The sequence below is a fragment of the Phasianus colchicus genome, chromosome 3 (genome assembly GCF_987193195.1).
Source record: "Phasianus colchicus chromosome 3, bPhaCol1.hap1.1, whole genome shotgun sequence".
In the NCBI taxonomy this organism is placed as follows: Eukaryota; Metazoa; Chordata; class Aves; order Galliformes; family Phasianidae; genus Phasianus; species Phasianus colchicus.
The window spans coordinates 70,241,412-70,262,156 of NC_143438.1; the positions used below are offsets into that span (position 1 = coordinate 70,241,412).

The 20,745-nt window shown below is 40.4% G+C and overlaps 1 protein-coding gene and 1 long non-coding RNA gene across 7 annotated transcripts; one reads left to right on the forward strand and one right to left on the reverse strand.

The window, feature by feature from the left end:
- Positions 1-393: 393 nt before the first annotated feature.
- LOC149918661 (uncharacterized) lies at positions 394-5,536 on the reverse strand. Of its 4 annotated transcripts, none has more exons than XR_016465236.1 (3): positions 5,460-5,536; positions 1,725-1,937; positions 394-1,012 (listed from the first exon to the last, which is right to left on the reverse strand). It is a non-coding gene; the product is annotated as an uncharacterized LOC149918661 (long non-coding RNA). The 4 variants fall into 4 exon arrangements; XR_016465239.1 differs by lacking the exon at positions 5,460-5,536 and adding an exon at positions 4,815-4,874; XR_016465237.1 differs by lacking the exon at positions 5,460-5,536 and adding an exon at positions 4,703-4,774.
- On the forward strand, positions 4,526-17,086 carry OSGIN2 (oxidative stress induced growth inhibitor family member 2). Of its 3 annotated transcripts, none has more exons than XM_090137786.1 (6): positions 4,526-4,841; positions 7,659-7,813; positions 11,044-11,180; positions 12,260-12,451; positions 13,010-13,101; positions 15,020-17,086. In XM_090137786.1, exons 2-6 carry the CDS (start codon positions 7,747-7,749, stop codon positions 16,062-16,064), a joined length of 1,533 nt encoding a protein of 510 aa, XP_089993912.1. In that variant the 5' UTR covers positions 4,526-4,841; positions 7,659-7,746; the 3' UTR covers positions 16,065-17,086. The 3 variants fall into 3 exon arrangements, with proteins under 3 accessions (XP_089993912.1, XP_031446830.1, XP_031446828.1); XM_031590970.2 differs by lacking the exon at positions 4,526-4,841 and adding an exon at positions 4,948-5,370; XM_031590968.2 differs by lacking the exon at positions 4,526-4,841 and adding an exon at positions 5,474-5,809.
- Positions 17,087-20,745: the final 3,659 nt, after the last annotated feature.

The window sequence follows — 20,745 nt, forward strand, 5'->3', positions numbered from 1 at the left end:
CCTTCCCAGACTCACCAAATGGTAACCAAAACCCTTCTGGCTATTCTCCCTCCTAATGATGTCATTCTTAAACTATACCTGAGATGAACCATTGTGGCAATGCCATTAACAAATTCCTCCAAAGACTGAAAGATGATAAAGAACATCAATTTTCCTGAGACTGCGGGTTATTTTGTAGCCCGGAGTGGTTCATCTCCAGGGCTGGGTACAAGTACAGGCAGCTGTCCATGCATGTCAGCCATGGCTGTGAGAACAGGACAATAGCTGCCATTTGAGTCTTTGCAAGAGACTAAATAAGTTGTACCATCTGTAACTGGAAAATCTGACATTATCTTCATAATTAAGTGCTTTTTTTTTTTTTTTTTTTTTTTGTTCATCCTTCCTGTTGTACATGTAATCTGATTTTTTTTTTTTTCTAATTTACCAACTTTTTACAAGTTTTTCTACCAGTAGGTTTTTTCAAGCATTCATGACTTAGGAAGCTGGCTTCTGCAAACTCCCTAACAGTGAAGCAACTTGAAGAAGGTTCTGCAACATTCCTATTTCTTCTAAAGTAGCAAAACCCATCATTACTTTGCTAATATCTAATAATGTCTACTTAGAATTATCATGCAAAAGATCATCTTCATTTTTTCCAAAAATATACAGAAGAAGAAGTTAACTGCTAGCATAGAGGTTTGGATCTATAAGTTCTTATCCTAAATATCTACTAGACTAATGCCACCAGCAGACCCCGCACAGTTAATCTCTTCCAAGTGTTCTATTGTCCAGAGATCATTTAGGCCTGTCCTGTCATGATCTTACAGGCTTTCTCCAATCTGACTCTGTCCATCTTCCAAAGCAGTCCAGTGCTGCATTATGAAATACTCTTCAGAGTGCATATGACACTGTCACAGCTAAGTAGTCTACCCCTGGCTGAGAGTTTTGACCTTACACCATCAGAATTCTTATATCCTGACATATCCCAGAATAATACATTGGCTCCTTTTGAGATATTCAGGCACATTTCTCTCTGAAAAAAAAAAAAAGCTATTAAAGACACTCCTGTCATTTTCTTTGTGTTATTAATTCTTTGACACACAACTTACTGCATCTGTATTCTCCAAGCAAGTACTACTTTATGAGTATTGGGAAACTTCTGAAGAAAACCAGGCTACGAAAAGATCCCAGGAAGCTGACAGACCTGGTCTTTTAAGCTCCATATCTTGTATTTGTCCCTCTTAGTAAGTATCTAGGTTTTTTGGAAGGATCTGTCCTATTTGCAACAGAGCTTCTTGATTGAGACTCCTCTTTATTTTTCCCTGGCCATGCAGAGACTTGTCTTACAGCTAGATTTCTCAGTTGCTATCTTGCTTAATAGTAGTAAAAGTAAATAACCAGTAGCCTTCTTAATCTCTCCACAACTTTCTTCAGCACTTTGTACATCAGGCTGAGTAGAAATTTTGCTACAGACTTGTTTGCTTGTCTCTGAAAATGTTTCACTACACAGTAGCTTACTGGGCCTTGCAGTTCATACATTTTTCAGTCATTTGATATTACAGGGAACAAGTTTGTTATCGATGAGACATCTGTCCTGAGTAAGCTCTGCACTGAGATACTGCATTATTTATCAGGACAGGGTTGATCATTCTCCTATAGTGACATTTGAAGCTTTACAGCTCTATTTTCTACTCAATTTATACTTAAATCTCATATTGCAGTGGGTGGAGGCACAGAAATCTTACCAACATATTGTTTCCCATGCTGTGTTACAACCAGCAGGTTGCCTTCTTCAGTTACTGATCTTACTGCTTTTGCCACAGAGGACAAAGCCCTCTTGTTCCAGGTCATGTGTCTCATGTTCCACTGAGATACCAGTCCCATGCTCTGATGCTTCCATCCCGTGGGCCCACAGGATTTTCAGGAATATTGCAGTGTCAAGCTGGTACTATACATACCTAATTGATCAACAAGAAGATTTGGGTTAAAAAAAAAAAAAAATGTTGACAAAAACCTTGTGATTAACAAAAAGTGATATTCCACACACTGATAATGACTTACTGAACATTTGGGGGGATGATCTTTTAAGTTCAGTTGACTTTAAAAATTATTTGTTGAGCAAATGCACAATTTCAGTGAGTGTTAATGAAATATAGGAACTTTAAGCTGGTTAACGTGATTTAAGATGTAGAGAATTGTAATACAACTAGCACACAGTAACTGCCTGAATCTATTAACAAAAATGAGCAGAACAGGACATGTAAATCCCTTTGAAGTGTGATTACTGGCTGTATATGGGAGGAAGCATTTTCTATGGCGTGGTATGTTTTATTCCACTCTCTCATGTTGTTTCCTTAGTTTTTAATCATGTTTCACTTTGACAAAATCACATCTGAAGGAAACATACCTTATCCTGATGCAATCACAGATTTAAAATAAATCACCACCAAAAAAACTGAGACATTTGAGACAGCCATATTAAAATTCAGAATTTCAAGGAAACATAAAATTTTATTTCTGGGAAAATCATATAATTATAACTGTCAATGCAGAATACTATTTCCAGAGAAGGTCTATGAGTTTTTGATGGGTTTATAAAATGCTGTTTTTTCAATCTACCTCTTTTGTATTAAAAACTGAAGGCATAACATTTTCCACTTCAAATGTAAAAGTGTGCTGGGAAAATACATACACTATAGGTGTGGACACAGGTGCGGCTGTTTTTCTCTTCTACTCAAAGTCATTTCCACAAAGAGAAGGGCAAAAATTAATAATAATGCCAGTCTAGCTGAAGTTGTGAGTTATATTCTAGGCAGCCAGATCTGCTGATGGGAAGAAATAACAGAGGAGGCTGTGACCAAAGGCTGTGTGGTGTCTAAAGCCGAGTACGTCCTTCACATGTCAGCTTCAAAATCAATGTCATCTGACCCTACCGTCAAATGGCTCAGAGACAACTGGAAAACTTCTTACTATAGCTAGTTTTCTCAAGGCATGAGGTTTCTGTTGTATATTTTCTGTAATTTGTTGCAAAGAAGGACACAATTTTAATAAAACAAGATGAATTATTCAAGTAGGGTGTTATCTGGTAAACAAGCAAGTACTTCATGCACTTTCCTGAAGACACTGTTTTTTTAAGGGCGGTTTCTGTTTAAAATATTTTGAGGGGAAAAAAAAAAAAGACAAGCTAAAAGCAGCTTCATGTTCTTAATTCTGGTCTAAAGATGCACGATTGGCACTGTTAAGTAAACGTGAAGAACAGTGTGTTTCATTGGATGTGTTTTGTACTTGCTAAAAAGAGATTTTCTATCAAGATTTTCTATTTCCTCAAAACACAGGAAATTAAAACTAGCACAGAAGGAAGCACGTTTCATCGTGAGGTTGGTCAACACCCAGGGAAGTTGCTCAGAAATGCTGTCAAGTCTCTGCCCTTGGAGATCTTCAAAAATCTGCTTGTGTTGTCAATATTTTGAGACATCAGCTGGATGCGGTCCCAGGCTGTAGGTAACCCTGCTCTGAGCAGGGGATGGGCATGGGGAACTCACAGAATCACAGAATCACAGAATCACAGAATCACTAAGGTTGGAAAAGACCTATAAGATCATCCAGTCCAACCATCCACCTGTCACCAATGGTTCTCATTAAACCATATCCCTCAACACAACATCCAAACGTTCTTTGAACACCTCCAGGGTCGGTGACTCCACCACCTCCCTGGGCAGCCCATTCCAGTGCCTGACCACCCTTTCAGAGAAGTAGTATTTCCTAATATCCAGCCTGAATCTTCCCTGGCGAAGCTTGAAACCATTCCCTCTAGTCCTATCACCAGTTACACGAGAGAAGAGGCCGACCCCCAGCTCGTTACAACCTCCCTTCAGGTAGTTATAGAGAGCAATAAGGTCTCCCCTGAGCCTCCTCTTCTCCAGACTGAACAATCCCAACATCCCACTGACCTAAAATACTCTGTGATTAGAGGACTGAGAAAGACATGATTTCTCCCAGCCATGCACACCTGTGAAACATTTACAATACAACATTTACAAAAATACAATTTAGCTATCATTAAATATATGAAGTATTCATATGTAGATGGACATTAGCCAAACAGTGCCTACAAAGTTTGTAATATAGTTAGTTTTCTGTTCTGCTAATACCCACACGTGCATTTGCATAGAATCATAGAGTAGCTTTGGTTAGAAAGGTTCTTAAAGCCCATCCAGTTCCAACCTGCTGCTACTTCCAGGGCTGCCACCCACCAGCTCAGGCTGCCCAGGGCCCTATCCAACCTGGTCCCAAATGCCTCAAGGGATGGTGCATCTGCAGCTTCTTTGGGTAACCTCTGCCAGTGCTTCTCTGCCTTCCGTGTAAATAATTTCTGCTTAACATCTAATCTGAGTTTCCCCTCTTAGTTTAAAGCCATTTCCCCACGTCCTATCGCTATCTTCCTATGCAAAAGGCAGGACTCCCTCCTGTTTATAGCTACCCTTTAAGTACTGGAAGGCTGCAATGAGGTCTCCCCACAGGCTTTCCTCCAGACTGGAGTAGCCCATGTGAAACCTGATTGCACCACAGAAAGAAATAGACGGGACGCGGGGCTGTAAGATCACTGTGACCGCTGCAGGCATTGCAGAGCTGGGTCAATTCAGCAACACGAAAGCACTTCCTTCTCTAAACACAACCTGCTGCGGCTCTTGAGTCAAGAACTGAGCACGAAGACGGGAAGCACCTCTTTCTCAAGTTTCCCGCGGAAACACAGCAGCAGTTACCACGACATAACAAAAGGCCTAACGGGTCGAAGCGCCAGGCCCAGTGCATCGGGATCCCCCCGCGTCCCGCACCTCAGCGCTTCCCCGCGGCGGCCACAGGTGCGCCCGTGCCGGCGGCGAGGGTGGCGCGGCCTGGCGGGAGGGCGGGGGCGGCCGCGGCAGGGAGGGGCTGCGGGCGGCTGCACGGGCCGCGGTGGGGAGCGGGCCTCGTCTTTCTCAGGGGCAGCGCTGGAGGACGCTTCTCCCCGTCGCCCGCGGGGCGCTGAACGCGTCCTTCTTTCCCCAGCGTTGGGGGAGAGTTCCGCCCGCTCCCTCGGCAGCCGGCTGCGGCGGCGCATCCCCCTGCGGGGCGGGCAGGAGGAAGCGCGCCCTCCTCCTCGCTCTCCTCCCGCTCCTCCCTCCCGGTGCTGGCGGCGGCTCCTCCTTCCGCGTGTGACCCGCAGCCGCCTGCGAGCGGGGAGGAGGCGCGGCGCGGCCCCAGTGTGGCGACGGCGGGAGGAGGAGGAGCGGGAGCCGCGGAGCGACGTCCCCCCGCAGCCCCGCCGCCGGGCCCCGCCGGCGCCCCGAGCCCGACGGAGCCCCCCATGCCCGTGTGGTGCTGCCGCTGCTCCTTGGCCGGTCCCGTCAGGTGAGGGCGGCGCGGCGCCGGGGCCGCGGCCTCCGCGGGAGACGTGCGGAGCGAGGCGGGATGGAGGGGCGCCCCGGCCGCGCGGTCACCTTGGGCAGCGCCGAGCCGGGCAGCCCCGCCGCCTCCCGCCCGCCCGGAGCCGTGCGCCGTTCCTCCTCCGTCGGCGCTCGCGGTGCCGCTCCGGGCGCCGCGCGTCCCCGCCGGGAGACGAGAGCAGCGCGCCGGCGGGATGTGCGCTCGGCACCGGCTGTCACCCGTTTGTGCGCGACGAGATCTCCGTCAGCCGCGCGCTGCGGTCAGCCCGCTGCTAGGCACCGCGTTGTGCGGGCTTCGGAAACTGCTCCGTGAGAAAGGCTCCTCCGTTAGTAACTTGAGGGAAATAACGGCAGCTGTTGCGAACGGTTTGTTCTTTTCCCGGGGAAGATAACGTTTACGTATGGTATGTGTTTTCCTGCTCTTTTCCCTCGCTCCCATTAGAAATGTAACTAACTGCGAATAACTAAAAAGCAAGAGGGAAGCGCCGGGTCTGGCAGCCTCGCGTCGCTGCGGATCCCCGGCTGGGGGCTGAACGCAGGCCCTGGGCCGGGCTGCTGATACCGGTCCCCGCCACGCGAAGCTGGATGCAAAACCTGGTGCTCGTCGCTGGACCGTCAGTGCTCGCGGCTCAGGGGCGGCCGCCTCCACCATCCTAATTCGGGACCTTGCCGAGCTTTGCTGCGCTGTTCCTAAGAAGCAAGGACCTGCGTCTGATGCGGTGCTGCTTCGTGCACGTGATAGCTGAGGAGCTGCTTGTGGTGCGCAGGCAGATCTGCACGGTTCAGTGCTGCGCAAGAGAGATTTGCAGGCGGTTTCTACTGTTTCAGCCTTCCGTCCTGCTAGGAGGGTGTGTTAAGCCCCCTTGCTCTCTGTCAGTCCACCTGCAAAGCACAGTAGTGAGCTCGGAGTGCAGGCTGGCAGGTAACAGAGCCTACCTGTACCTGCTTAAAAAAGCAGTGTGGTGGTTAAATATCCTCTCTGTTCACTTCAGCTTGCAGTTCGTGCTTTAATGCACATCCATTATTGTGACAAGCCAGTGCACAGCTGTAATTCAGTAAAGTCATTGATTTCCAATTTTTTTTTTTCCTGTAATGAGGGAAATGCACATGTAAAGTTTTCACTTCAAGTAAATACAGTTTCAGAACGGCTTTCCCCTTTTTAACCAAGAAGTGACTGTCACAGGGCTGTGTGACAGTGCTGTCACTGCTGTGCAGCTCGGTCTGCAGCTTTCTGTCAGGCTTTGGGAGCATCCAGTAGACCCCTCAGTGCCAAAGGAGCTGATAGGTTGGGACGTTTTTAATTGAGGAGTTAAGCATTTTAAAGATTTAGTAAAAGCAGATTTTTGATTTGCCATTGCCTTTTAAGCTAAGCTGATGAAATGTTTGCTTCTCCAGTGACCTGGAAAGACTTGAGTAGGTGCTAATAAATAATTAAGAGGCAAGCAGTCTAAAACATGTCTTTAGTATGGATGTATATGTAGAGCATGAAGAACTGTGAGAGGAAGCTAGGTTGGTGTTGCAGAGGAAAAGCTGACAAATTAAGGAGATGACAGGTGGTGGGAACAGTCTGTCATGCAGTAGCTAACCTGATTGGTGCACAGTAATTACTTGCATTAAATTTGTTTGATGATTCCTTTTGTAAAAGACTTTCTTAATGTGGTTAAAACCCCCATAGACTGCATCTAGGGTTTCTAGAAATTGCTATCTCAATTTTTTGCACCACTGCTGACTTTCAGCTTCGCATCTACCTGATCGAGAATGTGTTGGTGTAAAGTCTTGTGTGCTGTTCAGCAGGTAGGAAAGCATATGAGGGGCTGCTAATATATCTTAGCTTCTCAGTTTTTGGTTGGTCTCAGTGTTGTTTGTGGGCTAGGTGGGGTATGTCTCCTCTTCTGATGGGGATAATGAAAAATGAGCTTTTCTGTGTGGTGGATCAAAATAATGCTCGTCGGTTATACACTGGCTTTGTATAAACTGAATTGGAAATCTGTGTCTCTGTGGAGCCATCTGTCCCTTTTTATTATCTTGCTGTAGTCTTCCTAGGAGAAAATGGACTTGGATTTGCTGCTAGAAAACTGTTCTGGAGAGTAAAATTCTGTAGACTGGATGAAACGTATCTATTTTAGTCTATTTTTTGTTAATTCTATAGTCTTCAAATAAAGCATTAAAAGCAACTTTATTTTGACAAGATTGTTTTGACTCCAGTACAACTGTTATATTTTTAGTTTTCTTCCATCTGTCCTTCTCAATTAGAAATTACAACAGCTCTGAAACTGAAGGACAGCTCCTGAATTCCTTTGGCCAGTATTTTGGTGATAGCCTTGGGAAGAAGATAAAAAGAATGCCTTTATTAGAAGAAACTGTTCTGCCTGGGGACTCTCTTCTTACTCTGCCTGTGGTAATAATAGGTGAGTTTTTTGACTCTTAAAATTCTCTGCTGCTACCATTCCCTTTATAGATTTGCTATATGAAGTCATTTATCACTAAATGAATAGTGCTTAACATCCTTACAGTTATTAGAAAAATAGTTATTATGATTAACAACAGTGCCATCAAATTATATTAAAGTTCTTGCAACCAGAGTACATTTGAATTCAAATGATGATCTGGCAAATGGAGCTGCATTACTTGGCAGCAGATAGATGAGTCTTAGCAGCACTGCTTAGATTCAAGTATTGATCACGAATGGCTTGATGAACATGGTACTATGTCTTCATCAGGTTGCATGGAGATTGTTGATGCTATGGCACTAAAAACTTGTAGAGTCATACATGACAGTGAAAAGAATAATGTAAAGTGTGTGCTGTGTGTATTGGTTAGATGTTAACCTGGTTTATTAATTCTGTTTCTGTGTTGCATCTGTCACTAATATCTGATTATTGTCCCATCTTTTACCAAATCAATCCATGCCAGTTCAGCCAGCTGAGAACAATGTGTTGTAGTCTTGATGAAATAGTTAAAGGGTTGTAGTTGTAAAATCTTGCTGAATGACAGGATGGCAGAGGGAACAGACTCCCTGGGTACACAGCATAATGGTTGCTCCAAGGGTGGATTGTATTGGGCCAAGGCTCTTGAGCAACAGCTGTTCACTAGCTCCTTACTGCCACGAGTTGATGAAGGGATAAAGAAAAGATCTGAAATAAAAGAGGCTTTCAGAAACCTCCAAAGTCTGAAGCTGTTGGGACTACAGCAAATCAACACCTTTCATTGTACATGCAAACAGGCAGAGAGATTCCAGCAAATGATATTTCAACATACATTCGTGTTATATCTCCACAACTCAGAAAGATCAGTGTTTGTACAGTGCACGTTCTCAAAGCTTTCTTCATAATGGCTTAAAATAGTGCTCATGGGATGTATTTTATATGAATGTGACAGACAGCAAGTGAATCACTTGCTAAGTTCTGCATCACAGTTGAAGAGCAACAGCTTCCTGGCATTTCATCAACCTTCTTTTAAGTTTACCATATGGCTAATGACTCAGTTTTCACTGTTTAGCTTTGCAAATATGTGTTATGCAAATACCTGTGCTCAATACTTACTTTGTCTACGATGCCTTCCTCTGTGCTGATACCAAACACAGCTGCTTTGACTAGTTTTCCCTCACACACGTGTGCACAAACAGAATCTCTACTGGCCTAATCCTGTGTGCTATGCCTGTGTAAGTGGAGTTTAACATCTTTAAGTTTCCTAGTGCTGTCTTTTCATTGCACTATTCTAATAATCAGGAGGAAAAATATGGCATGGCTCATTAGTGACTTCATAATGGAATAGCAACTTCTGTTGCCCTCTCTTTTGCTTCACCATTCCATTTCTCCCCTGTATGATGCCCAATTTAAGATCAGATTCTTAGGCTTGTGCTGTGCAGTGTACTGTAATACTGTAGGGTATACAAAACTACTCTGATAATATTAAGTAACTTCTGTGCTGTTCTTGTTTTGCTCAAGAGAATGGGAAGAAACTGTTAAATTCTATTTGAATGAGGTAAAATTGGCAAATTTTGTGGTGGAGCTCTAAATCTAGAGAATGTGCTAAACTTTGTCATGTGCACTGGTTTTGATTGTTAGCATATAAACACAATGTGGTCTTATTTTCATCTAAATAACAGGGCTTTGCAGGGATCTTTTGAAGTTGGTTATATTTAGGTACATATTCATATTTAGGTACATAAAGGTGAACTTCATCTAGAAGATGTCTGTGGTGGGAACTCACTGCTTTCTCTCATTCTTTCCAGTGCTTTATGGTCTTACGATGCACAGGCATTTTAACACTTTTTTTTTTTTTATGTCCATATACTCACACAAAAGCTGCATTAAGAGCCCTAAAGCACTCTGTGCGGCCTGGGTTATTTGCTCAGGTTCTAGGCCTGGGAGTGAGTAGGAGAGACAAGGTCTGAGCAGACTTGTTGGGAAATATGGGGACTAAAAAACCAGTAAGTGGAAAGAGGAGACATGCACTGCAAGAGTGAGATTGGAAATACAAGATACAAATAGGTCTGCAAAGATAATGAGGAATAAGAAGCAAAGGATGAACTCTTGAGATCAGGAGTTAAAATAATACAAAGTAAGATCTAACATCCTAACGATGAGTGCTATGTAGAACCATGAATAAATTGGTAATTTCAGCATCAAATCTAAATAATGTGTAGTAAATGCCACGTGTGCCACTCTAGATGAAAATAAACACAAAATACTGAGTAATGTCTCAGTGGAGAACACTGCTCACTACTTTTTGTTCAGTTAATGAGGAACACCTATAGAAATAACTGCACGTAGTCACAACTGTTTAAATTCTGTAGAATAGCACATACTTTTCTGATATTAACTTTCCCTAGATGTTGATATTTGACTTCACAACGTTAGCACTACTTCTATACTTGTATGTTATTGTGATCTCCTACTTAATTTAATGCTAATCAAATATTGTTCTTATAGTAATATCTTGGTCCCATCCATTAAATACCTTTTATAAAATAAGTTCATCTATTAATTACAATAATTTGTATAAATTATAGAAAGCCATAAAACAAAGATGCTTGAATTGATATTGTTGCAATAAAGCTGAATGTGGCTTGATGCAAGTTTTTTGTACTATGCTACGTATGGACTGTGTGTGTCAGCATCTACTTTGTTATGCTGTGTGCGTGATATTTCATTGTCTTGGATCATTTTCACCTTTCTGCTCATCTTTTTTCTTCCTTTTATCAGACCTAAAGAACATATACCCCGGCTTGTTTCTGTTCTGTGTTTTACAGTACTTAGTACAAGTGTGAATGCAGAAATGCAAGATGGAAATATTCGGGTATTACTGTGATTGACAAGTAGAGCAGATCTTATCCATCAGATCATTTGCATGAGAACAGTGAACTTGACATGCTGAAATATGAAATCCCTTTATGTACACTTTGTTTCATAGTGCTAACTGTCACACACATTTTTTTCTTACCTGATAAAAATTGTGCTTGGTTTATCTGGAGGAAATTCTAGGGTAGGTGTTATTTTACTGTGATAATTTTAAGCTGCTTTGAATCGGGATGGTAATGCATTATGCTGCTTTACTGTAACTTTATTGCTGCTTATTTAATTACTTAATAGAAGTAATCTAAAGTTTCTAAAGCAGTTTCCTCTTTCTTCAATAGGAAATGGACCTTCAGGAATTTGTCTTTCATATCTACTGTCTGGGTACAGGCCGTATTTGTCTCCTGAAGCTGTACATCCGAACCCCATTCTCCACACAAAATTAGAGGAAGCCCGACATCTTTCCATTGTTGATCAGGTAAGGTTGTTTTGCAGTCTTGTCCAGCTCTTTTCCTACCACAAGCTACATTATGAAACAGTAGTCTTTAATGAGCCTATTTAAAATGCTTTTGTTACTTACGTAAGTAGTGTGTAGATGAAAAAAAGGCTTAATGTTCTTACCCTGCAAACAGTGAGACCACAGTACAGCTCAGGTAGCTGTGTGGCCTCAGCTAGCTAGCTTTACCACTTGGCCTGTGCAGCTCTTACCTGCAGACTGAAGGGCAGTACATACCTTCTTCAGTGTCTCATTAACAAATTACATACTTGGCACTTCCAGATGAAAAATAGTACATTCTGAGAACTGCTTATCTTAAATATAAATAAATAAATAGCAGATTGCAGAAAAATGTGTAGAAGCAGCCTGCTTAGCTAATCACATTTCCAATGCAGTGATAACATTCTTCTGTTGATTTAAATGATCTAAGGCTCATGATCCAAGGCTGCTGTGTTTGTGAAGGTGGTTTGTTTTGTGGCTCTAGAGAACTTTTTGTTTGTGGCATTTTTGGGTTTTACAATCTGCCTTTTGTAATGATACTATTGCTTGCCAAAAGCGTCTAAAGCATCACTTTGTCAGTGAGGAGCTGATGCAGGCTTTCCAGCTCTCATGTCCTAGAATGTTTGTGTACAGTTGTGTGGTGGTTTAAGGCTGAACACCATGTGTTGATAACATACTTCAGATATGTGTTCAAGTTACATTCCTGGAAATACTAGCGATTCTCTGTTAAAAGCAGTCCAGTATCAGTAAGTATAAATGTTACCAGGTTGCTCTGTTCTTTTGGATATTTGTCCCAGTTTTTAAAATACCACCTAGCCCTGCTGTTACTGCATTAGTAGTATGTAATTTTCAAATGAGGCACATGCACTATATTCAGAGTTACAGGAGTAAATCGTGGCAGTTTAGAAATAACTGTTTTGATGGTATTTCTCTATAAAATGCTTAACATGCAGCTTCCACTGATTGTTTTCTGCATATCAAATTCAGTGTCTGTACATCAGAAGAGTATGATAAACAGTAAAAGTTAGGTAAATATATAAAACTCAACTTTCGTGCTTCAGGATCTAGAGTACCTGTCTGAAGGCCTTGAGGGACGCTCTTCAAACCCAGTTGCAGTGCTCTTTGATACACTGCTTCATCCTGAAGCTGACTTTGGATATGACTACCCATCTGTTTTGCACTGGAAGCTAGAACAGCATAACTATATTCCCCATGTAGTGCTTGGTAAAGGCCCACCTGGTGGGGCTTGGCATGTGAGTAAACATTTCATATCATGATAATTTTGTGGTTTGGGCTTTTCTTAGAACAGTTGTTTTAAATGTCAATGATGACAATTGCAGTTTCCATTATCAAAGGTCAAGTATGTTAAAGATTGGCAAGAGGGATAAGTTACTCTTTAATTGTGGGGATTGTGGCCATAACTGCTGTCTTGTTTTTATTAGTAGTTTAAATTATAACCAAGGTTATTCTCCAACTTTTCTTATGTTGTTTTCAGGTGCAATTATACAAAATCTTAAGATTTTGGCCGTATCCTACTGCTTTAATCTTTTTTTCTTGTTTCAAATAACAATATTTTTAAGTAACCTGCTTTTATTTTCCACTTCGCTTGTCCTCTCTTTCTACTTTTTTAGATCACATAACTGCTCATTAAAACATCTAAGTGTAGGCCAAAAATATTTCATCAAGATGTATTATGCTCTATTTTTTTATCGGTCTGAAGGAATACAGTGAGAAGAACTCTGTTGTTTTACATAAAAGTATCTATTTGAAATGTATCTGGTCATGCATCTTGGTTTTTTTCTTCACTATAGGCCATGGAAGGCTCTATGTTAACAATCAGTTTTGGAGACTGGATGGAACTGCCTGGACTCACTTTCAAGGAGTGGGCAGCTAGCAAGCGCAGGTAAAGATACTGCCTTAAGTACTAGGAAATAAGTTGTAAGAATGCAGATAACCTATTTTAAGAACTGGAAAACATTTGAGCTTCATTCTTTACAGGAAAACTTCTTTTGTTTATTAAATTGCCTAATGGCATTGAAAATGATTTATGTACTCTGGTGGAAGAAAATTGACAGCAGTTGGCCAGAAGGACGGCTTTGAGTGCATCAAAAGCATACATACTAACAGTGGTGTGTTTGAATGTTTCTCAGATAAGTGCTGTTACTGTAAGCTGATTCAGTCATTTTAAACCTACCAAAGTATACCAGAAGTTTCTCTTTCAATGTGGATGTTAACTTGAGTAACTTAAGTTGCTGTGTATACTAGCTTGCAATTCAGGAAGTCAGTACCTCTCAGTATTTATTTCACAGACAGAGCTGTAGCATCTGAAATGTTACAATCTGTGAACTGTACTTTTAAGAGAATAATTCATTACTTCCCAAAGTTTCTTGTAGTAAGTTCCTTGGAAGGCAAGTTAAAGAAAAACCATTGTCTTGTACAATCTCTTGGCTTTTACTTTGAAGCTGTGATTAGTTCCCAAAGATCTGTGTCAACAGATGTGCTCTGCTTAAGCCTGTTCTAAAACAAATTTTCCTAACTTTGTTCTAGCAAGATGAAAGGAAGTTGTTTTGACACGTAGGGCAAAAAAGTAGAAGGATTTCTTGGGCATATGTCTTTAAGAGCAGTGTGTTACTCATTTAAGGACAACACTTAAAATGAAGAAACTACCTTTGTTCTGTAATGGCTTTCTGAGATAATAAGGAGGCAAGATTACTGTCATTAACTGAAATCCCATAAGCTGCTTATTATCTGGAGCTAATTTGTTTATATTATAATTTTCAACAATACTATAAAAAGAAATGCTGAACTGTTTTACTGCAGTTAAACAGGCATATTTGAAAGTATCAGTGATAATTAATGCTTACAGTTATGTGAAATAGTGTTCTTACAGCAGGTGTCACACTGACATTCATCCTATCCATTAAATACCTCATTAGGATTTTCAGAGTAGTAACCTAAATTGAAAGCACATACATTATCTTTTTAACTGTTGAGAATAAGCAACCCAGCCTCATGTAAACATGCTTCTAAGCTTAATTCAGCGGTTAACCTGTTATTTGCTACTGTTTCTTTTGGCTTATTTCTAGAGCTTTTTTCTAAAGAAGCAAACAGATTCATTCAATTTCTCAGAGAGCTTAAATTTTTTGTAAATAGGTCAAACATAAGGCAGTGTCAGGATTCCAGTGCAAGAATGCTTTTTATTGGACATCTGGTCATTGTAATCCTGTTCAAGTGTATATTAAGGTTCAGTGTGATACTTTATTCATTCAGGTAGGATTTAATTCTCTGTTACTGAGCTACTTAATTTGAGACTTGCTGAACTTATCTGTACTCACAGGAGAGTGATTCTTTTGAGTTAAGCCCTTTTCTTCGTTACGCTTTACAAGTAATACACCGAACCTATAGTTTCAAATTTGGCTCTTAGCAATTACGATATTTATTTACTATATTTTAGTGGTCATTGAGTGCTGTTTTAGCTGGTGTTGTACTGTAGATGGTCATGATGTTAGAGTGAGTTGTAAAACACTTCCATATAGACCTACTGTAATACTACAGTTTTATTTTTGATTTGTTCATTGCCTTAGCACTTATTATAATTAAATATTTACATTGTTTTAAAAAAAGATAGCTTGTCTCTTGTATCAGGAATCAAGAGAGCAAATAAAGCAAATTTAGTGAGTTTAAATATATTGAACTCCACATTTGTTACACTGGGCAGATTCAGCGCTCTTAAATCTGACTATTGTGTTGTAGATCATAGATGATGTTGAAAGTATTGATAAGGTCTTTATATTAACTGGAAACATTCAATTTTGTTTCAGAAATATAAAGAGTGACCGAGTAATGCCAGAGGAAATAGCTTGTTATTATAAACACTATGTTAAAGTCATGGGCCTCCAAAAAAACTTCAGGGACAATGTTTACATAACGTCAGTATCCAGACTTTACCGAGGAGATGATGAAGACAGAAGTCAACTGAATGAAAATATTCCAACACAGCATTTGGAAATGCAAGATGGACAGAAACCACTGATTAAGCGAAACTGGGAAGTCAGAGGTTATCAGCGAGCAACAGATGGTTCTCATGTGCCCTTCTGCCTCTTTGCTGAGAACGTGGCTCTTGCCACAGGAACCTTTGACTCTCCTGGCCGACTGCACGTTGAAGGTGAAGATTTTCCTTTTGTCCTTCATTCCATGTCTGACTTCGGAGCTGCTGTAGGCAAAGGAAAGCTACGTGGGAAAGCAGACCCTGTGTTAATTGTGGGTGCTGGACTTACTGCAGCTGATGCAGTACTGTGTGCCTACAATAACAACATCCCAGTAATTCATGTGTTTCGTAGAAGAGTTACTGATTCGAGTTTGATTTTCAAACAGTTACCTAAAAAGCTTTACCCTGAGTACCATAAGGTCTATCATATGATGTGCACTCAGTCACATACTGGGGACTCTCATCTGCATTCTGCTTACACTAGTTTCCCTGAACACAATGTACTTTCCTTTAAGCCTGAAATGAAATGTGTTCTTCAGAGTGCCTCTGGACTGAAGAAAATCTTGAAGTTTTCTGTAGCCTTAGTTCTGATAGGTTCTCACCCAAATCTTTTCTTTTTAAAGGACCAAGGACATAGCATAGGTCATCACTTAAATCAGCCCATCACGTGCAAGGGGAATCCTATTGAGATAGATCCATATACATATGAATGCACTAAAGAAGCAAACCTCTTTGCTTTGGGTCCTCTGGTTGGAGACAACTTTGTACGGTTTCTAAAAGGAGGTGCATTGGGCATTGCACGATGCTTGGCAATAAGACAAAAGAAGAAACATGAATTGATGGGCAGTGAGGATGGAGGAGGTGATGGGGTACCATAAATAAGGCATTAGAAACTTTTCACATATGGAACTAGACTTAGTCTAACAAAACACTCACTGACAGCAAAAGTTGTTAGCAGTGATACTTCTATATACAAGTAACCTGTGCTTGTATTGTTTGATAAAGGATGCTGATACCATAATACTTCCTTTTCAAAATGCAAAGATTTGATCTGCTGTTACAACTGATCTCTATCTACTGGAATTACTTCCAGTGAAACAGAAAATGAGACTAACTCTTACTGACCTACCTGTCATCTCTTGCTCAGTCTACTCTTTTGAGCAGACTTCCTCTGGAAAAAGCAATGCATGCCAGGGTGGGCTTACCTTTCGGTGTCAAACTTGACAAAATATTCCTATCCTGAAATTAAGTTAACTTCAAAAAGCAGAAGGCTGTTAGTAGAAAGTGATGCTTGGTCCCAAAGCAAATTTGGAGCCTTTTGAAGTGGGAATTTTATTTATTTGCCATAGTAATACTTGGAACGAGCACTTACAAAATGGTCTTTACGATACGAAGGATTTTCCATAAGCAGAGAAGTGTTGGTCAGCAGTCACAAGTGACCCTATTTGGCAATTGGAATAAAAGAATAGGCATTCATGTTTAATCTTCAGTGCATGATTTGACAATCCATTAATGTTTTTTTCATGCAATGCCTAGATTTTGGTGAGTAGAGAAGGACGTGACGTGAGATGTTCCCCTGCGGTGGTATGTACATTCTGAGAAAACTCACCGACATAAACAATAAAGTACTGATGTAAGTGCTCTTATTACAGTGTCAGTATAATGAATATTTAGTGTACCGGTGGAAAAGTCTACATGAGAAAGCTTTTCAGCTTCTTGCCTCCTAGCTCAGGAAGACTGGGATCACTTGAGTGATGAAGGTGGGTGATAGATGGTAGTATTTCCCATTTGGCCAAATATTGGTTACTTTCAGGCTGCATATTTTTAAAATGTCATGGGAAAGGATTATATCTTACAGCCAGTGTAACTACAACACCAAAAAAAAAAAAACAAAAAACAACAACCATACTTTGTATGAAGGCTTACAGTTTGCTGTAAGATATAAATATTTAACATAACTACCTCTGAAGTTTTACATTTCTCCTCCATAACATAAGGTCTAGATTTCATTTGTTGGACTTTTGTCTGAACGTGCTCTAGAGTTATTGACTATAGTAAGCAGCAGCTCACTGTTATTCCAGAACTCTCAAATTAAGTGCTTCAGTTCATTACCACTTAAATCAGGTTAATTCACAGAATAACCTGGGTAGACACTTAGTTTTTCATTAGCCCTTTTCTGTGTTGAAGAATGTCATGTCCATTTAAGGTATTGTATTTGAGTGATTGAAATCTTCATATCAGAACTTAAGTAGATTTTAAAAAGGAAATGAGGTTTAGACTTGGTCTGAAACTACCAGTGCTTGCTGGTATCCCAGATCAGGTTATAGATACCTATAGTTTATATAGTTAACCTGGTTATTCCCAGGTTATAATACCTATAGTGACAAATGCCTGTTTTCTGTGCCAACTGAATTACTGAGTTCTGTGCCTACCGTCAGCCTTTATGTACCTGAGGAAGGTAATCAGACTTGGATTGCAGAAGGTAAAGTCGAAAAGGCTGAAGTATGTGAGGATTAAAGTGAGGTTTTTCCAGTGGAAATCCAAAATTATTTATAAAGTGATGCTACTACTGATAAATCTTAGAGACAATTGCATAAGTATAAGGAGGGCAGACTTTGTATTTGCTTTATTGCCTACATGATTGAATTCAGCTGCATGTTTTCAGTAGTGGAGGTATTTTTAATAGTGACATTTGGACTGATTTTAATTACTCTAGGTTATTTTTGTTGATAATTGAATTGAGATTCTATAATTAGCCTTTGTTAGTGAAAACTGTGTATATACATCTATCCTAAATCTGTGCTACCTAATAACTAAGAATTAGCATTGCAAGTGGTAGATTTTAGACTGCAGGTTATAGAACTGAATTTTAGAACTGCTTAATACTTGCTTACAAAACCTTATTGCAATTAACATATTGAGAATACATCTACACTGTGATTAAATTCCTTCAGTTTTGTATAAGTGGCCAAGCAGAGCATATTGTAGCACATCAGAGTATTTCCCTTCATTACATGAAACAAAATGCCATCAAAACACAGGAAACAATATACTTAAAAACTTGGCCAGAAGGATAAAAGTTCCGAGTGGCCTAATCTCCAGTCTCAGCTGCTGCATCTGCTAATGGGCTGTGTTTATAGTGAGAGAAATGTGGTCAGAGATATTTGTTCTGTTCATTATACAGGTGTATTTCAGAACAGCATTTACAACACATTGAGCCTTAGCTGCTTTCCTCTTTTCCTCAGTATCTCTAAGATGAAAATTCATGAGATGACTTAGTTTAGTTGGGCAGAGGAGTATATTCAGTGGTAACAGTAGTTAGGCTGTCAGTATTAAAAAAAAAAAAAAAAAAAAAAAATAGCCTTTAACTGAGGGTGTTCCAAAAAAGCACCCTGTTTTTTTTTTTTTGATTGTTTGTTTTTGTTTTGTTTTTTGTTTTTTGTTTTTGTTTTTTTCTAGAAACTGCCAGTTCTGAAGTTGCAGGCAGACATTTGGGTTTCTGACTTTGACTTCTTGGAGAGGTCTCCATTTCTCTCCTGGGTATGCTGTGAGAAAAAGATATGCAGAAGTTAATGCAGTTAGGATAGCTTTTCCATAGGATAGCTTTCCCTAAAGAATTGTATCACACTTGCTGCATTTGTTGTGGATTAGATGGGAGCACTGAATAAGTACCCTTGGGAGAAGCATGTTGTCTCTCAGTTCTCAAATATATACGCATTCAATATATGTATTTAAATTTCCTTTTTTCATAATAGTTCCCAAAGGGAAACTTTGCTTCCTTCAGCATTTCTTTCAGTGAGGAAGGTTGGTTTTCAAATACTGTACATTAAAAAAAGGTTGCTTATTACTGAAGCTTTATTACTAATACGCGGAAAGATTATAACTGTTAGCTGAAGGAATTTTATTTAGATTTATAGAACTTCTAAAGGTGCAATAACCATGCTAAGTGTTTTCTAATAGGCTGGTGGGAAAATGTCTTTTGTACTTGTTCTTGGTTCTTTAATGCTGAATGCATCTCCTAAACTATTGCTAAGATTATTTTAATTAGTTTCCAACTGTGTTGAATTGGGACAAAGATATGTCATAGTAGGTTTTCTTAGCATGTGATTATTTAATGATAGGCGGTTCTGAATGAAGGCACCTAGCTGGGTGGTAACAAATGGCATGGTTTCTGTTGGCTTCCAATGGCTGATGGATGAACTTCTGCTTAACTTGCCAGGAGTGGCTTCATTTTACCCTGGTAAGTGCAGAAATCCACAGTGGTGACAGCAATGGAGTGCTGTTCTGGCTGAAGAGAAAGCACTGCTTGGAGCTAGCAGCCTTGGTTTTCTGCTAAACATATGGAGAGAGGGTAGGACCCAGGTGCATAGGTTGCAGAAATAGGGCCTATATGCTGAGTAAAGGACACCAGAGAGCATCCCATAGCTATGGCTCCCTCGTCCCCAATGCTGCAGGGGTTTCTGGGAGGTGTCATGTTATCCTTGTAGCCTATTGTGTAAGCACTCTTCAATTAATTTATTTGTGATGGTTGCCTAATGAAAAATAACAGTTCTATAGAAGAAGATGACTGTAGCTTTTCTCTTGCAACATTTAAACTGGGAAAAAGATGAGAGACAGAAAAATGGGGTACTTGATTTAATTTCCTACAGCACTGAACAGACCTAGACTTTGAGGCAGGCCTGTCTTGCACAGGCGGTTGGAGAGAGGAATTTACCTTGTTTTTAGGCAGCTTGCTCTTGAGAGACAAAGAAAGGGTGTGAAATCTTCCAGCTCCTAATGATTTCATGCTAATTAACAAGTAATGACTAGTAAGGAACAATAGAAGAAAGCAGTAAAGAATCCGAGCAATATAAACTTAAAAGCCTATAGGTGCAAAAAGAAACCCACATGGTGTTAAAGCTTGGTGGGTTCCCATCCTCTGTAAAGTTTATGCTGTTACATTTTCACTTAGCTAATATTTTAGAACCATTTGGCTGTGATTTTCTGTTACCAGTGTAGATTATTTGGTGAGGGTTAGAGCCAGATGGGAGCATAATAGCCACTGGTAGAAGAACTTTCTGGATATTCATTTTCCTTGTACAACCTGGAAGAGAATGCATGCTTTGTTTGAGGTTACCACAATGCCTGGTCTGTTGAGCAGAAACAAAGGAAGCTGAAATGCCATTGACAAAGGAAGGCTTTGGTGACACCAGGGTGACAAAGTTAAATACTGCTTTACAAACAGCTCTTTCTGCAAGACAATACTGTCTTTGGGGGGGGAATATGGTACACTTCTAAGATGTCTGAGCTAATTCTCAAAGCTTGAATTGCACTAGGAAATGTGAAATCACACATTCGGTGTAAGGAACAAGGATTGGGTTGAAGCAGTGATTGCAGTAAGGCTAAGCACTCTTCCAGGGATGGTTTTGTCAGTGCAGACTGAAATGTTTCAGGTTTAGTATCCTGATATCCTGTTGCACCTGTCTACATGCTAGTGACTTTCTAGCAATGATAATTTCTTACTTAAAGGGCGTATTAAGCCCAACTCTTACTGGAGACTCAACAAATTTATATTTTTCT